This window comes from Spea bombifrons, chromosome 1 (genome assembly GCF_027358695.1).
Source record: "Spea bombifrons isolate aSpeBom1 chromosome 1, aSpeBom1.2.pri, whole genome shotgun sequence".
Lineage (NCBI taxonomy): Eukaryota > Metazoa > Chordata > Amphibia > Anura > Pelobatidae > Spea > Spea bombifrons.
The window spans coordinates 127,964,054-127,976,585 of NC_071087.1; the positions used below are offsets into that span (position 1 = coordinate 127,964,054).

At 37.4% G+C, this 12,532-nt stretch overlaps 1 protein-coding gene across 1 annotated transcript in view; it reads right to left on the reverse strand.

Moving 5' to 3' along the window:
- Positions 1-4,583: 4,583 nt before the first annotated feature.
- KSR2 (kinase suppressor of ras 2) overlaps positions 4,584-12,532 on the reverse strand; it is a 156,440-nt gene continuing 148,491 nt past the window's right edge. Inside the window, exons 17-19 of the mRNA XM_053473343.1 lie at positions 6,227-6,358; positions 5,518-5,647; positions 4,584-4,721 (exon numbers count right to left, since the gene is read on the reverse strand). Of these exons, the coding sequence (XP_053329318.1) occupies positions 4,584-4,721; positions 5,518-5,647; positions 6,227-6,358 (400 nt within the window). The remainder of the gene's footprint in view (positions 4,722-5,517; positions 5,648-6,226; positions 6,359-12,532) is intronic.

The following is a 12,532-nucleotide window of genomic DNA, read 5'->3' on the forward strand; positions in this document are numbered from 1 at the left end:
GTTAACATGATTATACTTTCAGTTATTAAGCACTTAAATCCAGATAAAACTTTGTAAATTTCAGATCTCTGACAGCTAGTGGTTTCTGTGGTATGTAAAGTGTTACCCCCAGATATGTGGAAAGGACTATTGTGATATATTGTGGGAACTTTCTAGGGTTCTCCCTGAGTCTTTCACTTGGTTCTCATACACCTTCATACACAATGGGTTATACTTCAGCCTCCCAGTTTGTTTACTGCTTTTATGAAGGAAGATCTGTATGTATCGAAGATTAATGTTAGACCTTTTGGTTACTATGGCTGTACAGCAGTTACATAGTATCTTTGAGATGAGCTTGTAATATGTTTCATGATTTGTTTACCCATCTCCAACGAATGAATGCAAGAAATGAGATTGCAAAATGTGAAACATTAACATCCCGTTAAATGTATTGGGCCTCCCTGTTCAATTTAATTTTATTTTATATGTCAGACCGCGGACTTTGACGTTTTGAGGCTCAATCCCTGAGAATTAAATTGGCATGAAAGGTTCCCAATTTCTGTTCATCAGCACCCTGTTTCTTCATGTAATTAGAATAAGTGCCTGCACATGCAAAAGGCTCGAGGAAAAAAATTACATATTTATATGTATTTTAGAGTAATCATATTTACAGTTTTTGGGGAGGTCGCTAAACAGAAAATGCCTGCAGTTTGAAAAGGTCTTAGGATCTCTGCTGTGAAGAGAAAACACATATTCGTGGTGTTGATTGAAGGTACATTCTTACTTTTCATTTACCTTCTCAGACTGCAGCACATGTAACACTAGACTGCAACATGTTGGATTTATACCCTACTTCACCAAATTCACATGCAAGTATTGTTAGGAGAGGGGGTAGCTATACTTTTCTATTAATTAATGAGTCATGATGTCATTACTTCAATGGGACGGTCCCAAAGACTATTCTTAAATGATAGGCCCCTATATTTTCCATCTAAACAATTGAGAACTAATGAGTTCTAAATGGTATTCTTTAGCTCACCTGATCTCATCTTTAACGCTGCTGTTCAGCAGGTTGCACAGAAGGGTAGGGGACAAAGGGATAGAAAAAAATATAACCTATAGATATCATGAAAGTTCCAATATTAATTATGATTATGATGTGTTTTTAATATGGAGTAAGGAACTTTATAGCCATTTCTTTTTTATGTTATAAGCCAAACTCCAATTTGACCTTTAAATACCAAAAGGGCTCAGCTACCTTGCATTTAAAGGGTTCATAAAATGTAATCTCTAGAATTCCTCTGTGTAGTTGGAGCAATTTAGTGCATTCAGTGTTTCTACCTGGCATTAAAAAGGATTATGAAAATGTAAAAAAAAAAACCAACATTTCTCTATAATTCTTCGGTGTTGTTGGAGCGATGGAACACGATGCCAGTGGCTTGTCTATTAACCTAAAGTACACACACAAAGAAATACAGGTAACAATAATTCAAGGCAGCTTGCAACCAACTCACAGATCACCAAGGGACAAACTCACATCAATCAGAAGATGAAACTTGTGTGCTTGAAACTGAGGTGGATTTTCCACATTTCCTTCCAGTTTCTTCATCGACACATTATTTTAAGAAAAGTGATATAAATAAAATGTTTCTTTTTTTCTGAATCTCTAAAACTCGTTTCCCGTTGACTGCAGAGGACAAACATGAGATTCAATTTCTGTTTCTAGCTAAGATCTAGATATTTACTCATACACCTTTATAAGTATAGAGGACCACAGAACGAATGCCGTCACATCGTTCTGCAGTTTTTTTTTAGCTGGTTTGCAGGTGCATAACAAGGGTCAGTTGAGAGGTATGTGCAAAACTGGCCCTTACAAAGCATTACAGCGCATATAGTAACCGTGTCTCATTAACAGAACTAGCACTGGCCAACAGAAGATGACCCGCTCTCTTTTCAGCACTCAGGTCCATGTAGAGATTGTAACACCTCCTTGAAAGGTTTCCATCCACCTGTTGGTTGGTGTGGAGTGTATTCTCAGCTCCACCTGGTCTTGATCAGTGATCTTGACTCCCGGTCCCGCGTTCCACCCTTAGATGTTCCACAGCATGAGGAAAAGAGGAGTAGTGTTTGGGGAGAGGGAGAAGGCAGATGTAGAATAGGGTACTTTTCGATGCCAAGGCACCTTGCTAGATATCTTTGTCACAGCCTGCGGAGCCACACATAAACAAAAAACAAGATTTATTGGTATGTAATAAAGACTGCAGGGATCTGGATCAAAATGCTATTGTAAGCACACACAAAATTGTGCCTAATTTCAGTTTTTAATTAAAAGTTTCATTTAAACTCTTCATTGTTTTAACTCACAACTCAACATGCACAGTACACAGCACATTCAGATACAAATCATATTCACTGCATTCAGTGCTTCATTCGACAAAGGAACTGAAGTAGAACTGCGGTGATACAATAAACATGATCTGAAATTGCATTCCCTACATTGCTTGGATGCTGAGCTGATCATTATCTCTCAGCCATCAGCATACTTTGATGCAATGACACAGGTAAACATATTCCATGTTCCCGGCATGCGATTTCCTTTCATTTACTAACAGGACAACAATGCTTTGGCTACAACTTTTGTCTCCTGTATCTGGCTAACAGTGATAAGAGTTGTCCTATAAAACTACTTTGGCATCCTAGGCTTGCTCTTTTTGTTTAAGCCAGAACACCATCTCTTTGCTGGACTCTAGTAAACCGTCTCAGGTATACACGTGGCAACACAACATAGGTGAATAAACTTGTATCTTCACTGAGAGATAAGATGAATATGGGGGTGACCGCAGTGCGGTCTATTACCTGCCATTCCCTAGACGTTCCCTGCTCTTTTGCACTGCATATCTCTTAAGAGAGCCCAGAGAATACCTGTCACATTTACAAGGCGTGGGAGAAACTGGTAACTGTTGCCATGGCTATTCTGCCACTGGCACTGTCATTAACGCCAAGAGTTAAATAAAACATGCTGTTTTAGCAAGCCCCCCACCTCCATGTTTAAAGCTCATATTTAGAGTGGATGGAGGCAGAGTGCCTTTAAAGGCTGTTACTAGAGTAAAACGTGAACACATTTAGTATTGAAGATCAGCAATGTGAAATTGGTCTTTCCAAAAAATGACACTTTGTAATGACAAAGACTAGAATCTGTACAGCACCCATGTCCCTCGACACTTGCTGCTGCACAAACGTCCAATGCTCTGCATATTGCAATGTACCCCATAACAGTTTAAAAGGCCAAAGAGTGATAGGTGTTCTAAGGGATGTGGATACCCGTTTTAAGCAATTTGTGCATCGGAGTAAGGCATTTTTATGTATATAATACTTTGTTTATAAAATATAATATACAAACCAACTTTCTGTAGTTTCTATATACATTATTGTAACTTTTAAAGCTGTATAACACTGTGATACACCCATTGCTAGAAAAGAGGGACATTAGGAGAGAAAAGAGGCAAAAGAGGCAACTGAGGGATTTGGGAGTTTAAACAGGACTTCAGTCATAAGCGGACCCCCAGCTAGGGTTGCCACCTTTTACTGAGCTGTCATCTGAACGCTCTTTGATAAGATGTGGATTAACGGTGTTAGCTAAAAAGTTTAGTTTGGGAGACAAGAATGAGGAGAAACAAGAAAGAAAAGACAGAAAAATGGCACAATAATGAAACGAGAAAAATGAGAGGAGAGAAAAGAAGTGAGTCGAGAGAGAAACACGAGGAGAGAGAAAATAAAAAGTGAAAAGGGAGAAAAAGAGAAGGGACAGAGTAGATGAGAGAAAGAAGGGAAGAGAAAATATACAAGTGAAAGGGGAGGAATGAGCAATAGAAGAGAGAGGGGAATCACCTTTACTTATTATATCTTAAAAACAAAGAAAAGCCTGCTCAAAGGTGTCAGTCACCATCTTCCTACCACAAAAGATGCACTGACAAAACTGTAGGTCTTTCCTACTCTATAAAAATCTCTGGCACATGCGCACATCAACATTGTAGATTAATCAGCGCAAGTTCACACGATCCAACAACTCTCCCCCTAGCCATAGGCTCATTGTGCCCCCCCCCCCGAGTCCAATGGCCCAACATTTCCCAAGGCACATAATGAGGTAAATCCATAACCTGGACATGCCTTTTTTTATTCCGGCTGTCAACCCTACCCCAATGCAATGTCACTGGTGGGTGTTCAGTAAAGCCCATTTTATAATAACAGGCACTGTATTTATTCAGGTTGTGATGTTTAGTAATACAGAAACGCATAACACTTTTTTAGGGTTTAAGGTAAGGATATGAACGCCTAAAGCAATAAATTGATTTTCTAGTTGGAACCCAATACAATATAAGAAATGTGATGAGGGAGCTTTTTGCAATGAAAAGTTGGAGAGCATTACATATTTTGTTTTCAGGGCAATCAAGAAACTTCATGTTGACGTAGCCTTCTTTCTATCTTGACTATGCAAAGAAGTTTCAAGGATGTTTTAAAACAGCACACATTATTATGGCAATATATTTGCCCTAAAATGTTATCCTTGCCATAATCCCTGGCTATAGTAGATAACGAGAAGTCACTTACTCTGCTGATTTCCAAAAGTGGCCTGGATGAGAGAGGCGCCTGTTCCGCTTTGGCAATTTTTCCAGCATCTCCATCAGTTTGGTGAAAGTTGGCCTTTCTTCTTGATCATAGGCCCAGCAGAACAGCAGAATATCCTATAAAAAAGATGGAAAGGCATATGCCTTTAAACTAGCTTTACGGGAAAGCAACACTTTTTAAATGAGCAATATTGCTGTCTCTAGAATAGCTCTTGCTAAGGCAGTTCCATTAGTGTGACATGAGAGTCACTAAGGAGGCAAAGTACCAGGTCCCTGCATGACAGCAAACACACTAACCCTAGGGCTATTTATTTATTAATTCAAGCAAATGAATTCTGTACATTCTTTTTGTATACCAAATGAAGAACTAATCCACACCGCCTACATGCCTATATTGTATGCAAACTTGTCTATTTTGCATCCTCTAATTCTATAAGAAACTTTTCACGCTATACATATCTTTCTGTCCAATTTCATTATTTAAGATAAAGATATATTAAGTCCACTAATGTTTTCTGCGCTGTGCCTTTCTCTCTGGACACCCAGCAATAAGAAATCGTGCCCCTAACAGCTTGTATCTGCTCTAAAGCCAGTGGCAATCAGCGCTGATGTCTACTGGACAACCTGGGTGGCAGGGACTCGCAAACAGGGTGGGGAACCCCAACCAACAGATTTTTATGTTTCTCATAGAAATATTATGCTTGGCAGTAAGTGCGTGGGCTGGAGGCTTAAAACAATATAAAAATGTTTTTTTTCTTTAATATACCATACTAAAGAAATATATAGAACATGAACCAAAACATCAGCTTTAAGTGTACAACTTAAGTAAATTCTCACATGAGATACTTACAGCTGTATTGGCATCAGATATTGCACGGAAACAAAATAATTGCATCTAAGAATGCACACTCACCGATATTTCTTTTCCCATTCCAATCTGGCTGAGGTTTGGCTTCATCCCAGTGCCTATTTGCCATATAATTGCCTCTGCTGGTTGGCTCTTGAATGGCCATTCTCGGGCATGCAGCTCAAACCATATGGTTCTGTTTACATGGAGAACAAATGAAGGCAGCATGCATTTTACAGACGTGATTTGGTTGATTCACAAAATGATCATTGTTGTTATAGTAAAGGCTTCTGAGTGATATAGTCTGCATTACTCAACAGTCTAACAAATGAAATGTAAAGGTGCAATCATTACGGTGTCATAGAACTCAAGCATAGAAAAACAGATGCACTTTCTTTTTTTTCTTTTTTTTTTCTCATGCTGATATCACATAAACTCCTTGCGAGAAGAAGATCCTCCAGCTGATGCTTTTAGTATAAACAATGCATTGTAAATCATGGCAGATTTGCAGACAGGCTACATGTTTTTCAATGAGTATAATCCCCATCTCTGCTGTGAGGTGCAGTAAGGTAAGTGAGCTTTCTCCACTGAGTTATTATGTATTTAGGCATTTTAGGTTTCTATAACTTTATAACTATAACTCTATAACTATAGGAAGCGGGCTAATTCCTCCCCAGTACCTCTACCCTAATTAGGTAAGTCAACAATAGTTTCAGACACAACACAGGGAACTTAGAAGTAGGGAGTGGAAAACAATACCAGAGGCATTACCTACCCAAATGCAAATACATCCGAATGCTTGGAGAACGGTAGTTTATCTTCCTCTGTATCAGGAGACAATTGGCGAATTATTTCTGGAGCCAAATGGCACAGCCAACCATTAAGAATCCTTAGCTTCTCCTCCCGCCTGACAAAGACAAAATTACCTAATTAGTCTACGCCATGGTCTTCACCAATATAAGAATGTTTTTTTTATACAACACAATTACATTGTCATACGTTGTCACACGGGTTGTCCGTTCCCAGTGCTAAGAAATGATAGAACATAATTATAACTGGTCAGCACATGAGTATGCCAATCCCTCTGATGTATGGAAAGTCTATTTTAATAATGGCTCAATATACCATAAATGCAAGGTATAAAGCAATAGCATGCATTGCTCATAAAATGCAATCACAAGCTACTGATCACTGCTTCAAACAAGATACTAATAGCTATTTGTATTAAAGAGAATCTAAAATGGCACTTCTTGTGAAATTCCTAGAATAAGTGTAAACTGTAGACTACCATTTCCAGAATGGTCTAACCGCCAGCTGTAGAGAATCAAAACTCCCCTGGTGCTGTCAGCCATCTGACCGCTACATGACCTCTTGTTTTAGTAACTAGAACAGGAACACAAAGGAAATGATTTTCATAACATCTTCTAGAATTGATCTTGTTAAAACTGGGCACCCACATCACCACACTGGACAACTAAAAGAGATATATTGCCCCAAGTGCTAGATGCTGTTTATATTTATGGAGTAAGAGTAAGTAAAGTAACGTTAGTCTTTCTTCTTTAAAAAAATATACAAAAACATAGGTGTGAAGAGATGCCAAGAGCATGGAGACCAGAAAAAAAGGAAATCACGTGGAAATGAAGGTAAGATTTCCAACCCTCTCTTATCATTACAGAATTCAATGCATGTCCCTGCTTTGGACATTAGCAGGTACTAATTAGAACGCAAGCAATTCTCTGTAGCTTCAACATATCTAACAGTTTAAAGGAGATAAAGTGATGTTTAATCAATTAAATAGACAGACTGGTTTATACGAAGATAAACTGACAATTAATACAGGCAAACATTTAGCCGTCATTTACTTAGAAAGTCACTAAATAACTGATCACCTTTCATATCATAAAGCTTAACAATTTGGTTGCTTCTCTAGGAATTTATTTTATGTTTATTGGGAAACCACGCTACCCACTTCCACATGTGCATATTTTTACTTAATCATTCCGAGAAAAAGCGGTAAATTAGATTTTTTTTTTCTTTCGTTGTAGTTAATAGAGGTGGATAGTTTTAGGATGGAAGAAAACACCTTCATTTGTCATGTTTTCCAAGACAGAATAGGTTGCAAAATGACAATCTCAGACCAGGATTTCTACATTCTGGCTACCTGATTAAATTGTGCATCTCGACCATAAACCGAATATTGGTTTCAGCACTGCAAATAAAATTATATGAATATAGAAATAGGAATCCTTGCTATTATGTTACTCAATAATTGCACACAATTTTAGAAAAGTCTTGATTCAAGACAGAATTATTTTGCTTGTATACTGTTTATGCATTCAGATTTTGCACACCAACCCCCCAAGAAATATCTACTAGAACTAAAAGTCTACAAAAATAATAAAAGGGTCTAATTACTAATTATGGGTCACTTTTATACAATCTGGTTAATATTTAGAAATATAACATAGCCTTTACAAATTTAAACTCTTTAATTAAAAGTATAGTGCAAAATAATATAATGGAAATTTCACCTATAAAAAATAATGATATCGAAAAGAAAATTAATAATAATAATAAAAAAGAAAGATCATTTCAGCTTCAAGATCCCATGATAGTAGTGCATAATAGTATCTGCTCCTAAAGAGTAAGTAAGACAAATTTCTGGGGAATTTCTCAGCACATGTAAATAGGAGATAAAGACACCCTTTTACCTTTACAGGACAAGTGGTTAAATCTTAACATTAAGAGACAATCCTTCAACTGTCTGTAAGCTACAAGTTTCATGACGTTCATCCACCGCAGCTCGTAACGTTCAACTAGCAATAACTTTGACATAGAGATAAGCTAATTTAGGTAACAGGTCAAAAAAATATATTGTTGGACAACCTATTATGCTGGGTGAATATATAATTAGGTTTTTTTTCATGGGTTGTCATGGAACCTTCCATGGAAATGATTTAAACTTTTACAGTGGTCAGGGTGCCAAACTGAAACTTTCCCTCAATAGCCAAGCACTTGGAGCTGTTCAAGCAGCAAACTCAATTCTCTGCATGATGCAGAAGCCAGAGAAATACAAGCTTGATAAGAAGTGCAGGATCTGTCTCAGAAATAAAAAATCTCTGCAGTGACAGCAGGGGGTTACAGAAAGTAACTGGCAACGTAAATTGCTATGAATAAAAATAGCAATACAAGAAGAGACAATTCCTTCTCGGCTCTTAGCAAAGTACTGTAAACAGGCAGATACGAGCAGGTGGTCTTTGTATAGGAGGGTATTTCATAGGATTCCACTTTAATGAAATCATTCCTGTCTCTTCACAAAAAAAGCACCTCATCGAGCTTGAAGAGCCTGAGTAAGGATGAGCTTGGATCTCATTATTACAGTGCTTGTTTTCGTGATCTCTTCATAAGTAAATACAGGTCAGCTTCCATCCTTCGAAGGATGCACCTGTGTTCATTTGCTGGGATTCACACTGAAATATGTGGGTACTTCTATAGAACAGTTTTGTACTCCAGAATCAGTGTCATATTTGATTTTCACATACCTACAACATCAAGTTTTCTCTTTCCCCAATTAGGCTAACAGGGGCTTGGCATGTCTGAAAACGACATACAGATTTGCTTAGGTTATTCTAAAGAGATTCTGAAAGGTTGCACTGCTGGGCATACTTCAGGATCATTATACATTATTCTATATTAGATCATGGTCTGACCACCTTATCTAATAGTTTCATTTAAGCACATGGTATCCGAAGGTCACATTCTAGCTTCTGATTGCCCTCCCCTTGTTGAGCTCCTTTTAAGGACAGGCACATTGGATGTGTACAGGAGAGTACATAATATATGTAAATATGTATCTGTTCCAGCACAACCAACATTAAAAACAAAAACAATCCAAAAATATAAAACAATAAATACAATTGTTAAAATACATCCTCAATCCCTAAAATGTTCCTTTGAAACATATTTGATTTTGGGAACTTATACTAATGCATTGACCATAGTAAATTATTGTGGAGTAAAGCTGGGACACTTTGCAGTGTAATTACTTGACTTAAAGGTATTTACTCTTGCTGTATTCCTTCTTTTACATCATGACTGACTGAAACTTGCATCGCGTTGCTTTCTTCAAGTCATGTTTTTAACCAGTTAATGGAATGTTTCTAATTTATAAAACAGAACTGTTTATTATTATGTATTATTTTTAGTGTTAAAACACATGCTTAAGCATTACGTCTATGGCAGGAGAGCTTTCAAGTGAGTTGCAGTTTTATCTCACTGACATTGCGAAGGACCAACCCGAGTGAGCTCAATCTCCAAGAATTCAGGGATGAAGCTATGTTGAACCTAAGACTAAGCCTGATTAAGGTTTGCATCTTTACAAGTGGAAAAAGGGGCAGGCTAGATGGACTGAATGGTTCTTATCTGCTCTCAAATTTTATGTTTCTTATAGCTTGGCTCTGTATAAAGTATGCTTAACCCCTTAAGGATAATTGACGTGCCAGACATGTCACGGAAATACTTCCCTTTTAACAACTGACATGCCTGGCACATCATGGGGTTAAGTGAGCGTAGAAAGCAATCTCAGCTGGTGTTAATGCAATGCCTCAACATCAAGACATTCAGCAATACCAGACAAAAATGTAGGGGCCCTGTACAACCGCTTCAAGGAGCGATCACATTCACCATATTGAAATGCTATATGACTTGATGTTGAGGCTTTTAGCAACACAAGAAAAGTCAGGGGCCTCGCTTTATCACTCATAGGAGCTTTTCAAAATGCCACCTGTTAGAGACATGCTGCCTTCCTAGTTTTATGAGCAAGTCATAAAATTGGTGCTGTATCTTCCAAAAAATCCTGGCACAGAATACCACTGGCGTGTCTTGTTTCAAAACTATATGATTTGGTAAATTGAACTGGCCGGTTTCAAAGATGTCCCAAATAGGACATGGGCGGCTATTGACCAGATGTCAAAATTTTAAAAAGTGCCTCCCAAATGTGACCTTTTAGCCCTTGAACAACCAAACAAACCTATGCATGGGGGTATCACTGTACTCGGTAGATGGTGCTGAACACATATTGGGGTGTTTGGCATTGAGAAATACCAGGAGCTGTGAATTCATATCTGAAGTAGAATCTGTGTGGAAAAATATACCACCACAAACTTTGACAATGGCTGGTAGTAGAATTAGTGCATGGAAAGAGTTTAAATACAAGCATTGAAACACCCTGCAGTGTCCACTTTTCAAACGTATATTATTTGATGGGGTAAATTTAATTGACCAGCTTCAAAGATGTCCCAAATAGGACATGAGGGAAGAATGACCACATGTCAAAATTGCAAGTTGAAAACCTAAATTGCACATGTCCCAAATGTGACCTTTGTCCCAAATTACACATAATACACATAACAAAAAATATAACATCGGGTATTTCTAAACTCAAGGCAAATATTATAATCTATTTAGCAGGTTTTTTTATTTAATCTTTTGTAGATGATTAAAATATGTTTTTAATTAAAACTCAGAAAAATCGCTTTCTTCAAATTTTTTACCATCATTTTTTTTTTTTTAACAGTAAATTAGATGATATGATCAAAATACCGATATCTAAAGAAAGCTATTCTTGTCCTGTGTGGGATACACTAAATGAGAAAATTACAGCTAAACACAAGCAAAAAACAGCTCTGTCCTTAAGGGGTTAAATCCGTGATTTAATCACCTTATCTAGTGAACTATTCATAATACATGGCCAGCTCAGTGTGGCAGATAAATAATATATAAAACATAGTGAATACAGGGAGTTGGGACCACAATTGTCCTGTAAATTTTCCTGCAAACCCTAGCTTTAATAAATAAACCTTACTTATGTGTTTTGCTAATTATCAAATTAAAATCAAAGAAATATCCAGTACAAAGTAGCCTAAACAGACTATGAATTCCCATAAGATGCTGCGCATGCACCCAGTAATGAATAATTGTCGGTTCAGTAGCCTCTGTATTGACACAAGGGAGGGGGCACTGGAAAGCTTGTAAGGAAATATGTATATTGCGGATAGCAGCTGTAAACTTTGTACATTATTATGTGGGAGATCCTTTCTTCTGTGTCTTTTATGAGCATCTTTCATTGTAACTTAACTTGCAATTAAAAAATACAGCAAAGACAAAATTGATGTTGAGCAATTATTTTTCTTATGATCTGTCAGAACGAGCTGCGTAGTCAGGATATGCGGACACCTGGTGCAGTAAACTGTAAGCTTGCCCGCTGTTGAAAGGCTTGGGATGCAATAAACATTAGTTCCAGCAATAACAACAACAAAAACAACTTCTAATTACATGCTTCAAGGTTATCTTTAACACCCGGTTTTATTGTTTCTTGGTCTGGGGGCACTGAAGGCTAGAGAGGCTGGTAGCCTCTTTAACAGCATCCATAGTAGGCATGTCCCTACAAAGTCATAATGTGTGACAGGTCAACACCAGGGGGGCAGTATACATGTTTGCCCATTATTATTTATTTTAATTACAGAGAATCTACCATTTTCACAACTTTACTGTAACTAATTTATTGAAACACATCGCTTGTATTCTGTGTTTGTTAATGAGTGTAATTGTTTCAAGCTACTTTACTAATTTACCTCTGCAAAGCTGAAATCTGTGGCAGAAGATGACTAAACTAGCATTATGCAATCAGTTTCTGTCTTGCAGATATTAACCTCCTCTTACTTTACCCTAACGAAGGCTGCCTCAACACCAATCAGCAATAAAACAGTATGGGAAGCAATAATCATGCAAAACTGCACAATATGTCTGGAGCTGACTCCTTCCTATTCTACACTACTGTGATAAGACTTCCAACTGGTGCTTTTGCTACCAGTATGTAATGGTTGATATCACTGCTTGAATGCTGGTGGCTCAATTAAGTGTATCTTTAAATAATGTCAAAGCCACTACATAGAATCTTGATTGACTATTAAAGGGTTAAAATTTAAAGATTTCAGGGTTAGCTCATTAAGAAAGTTGCCAGGTAATGTTGTGTGCATACATTATCAGTATAAACAGAAAAAAAGCAGACCTTGCTATGCCT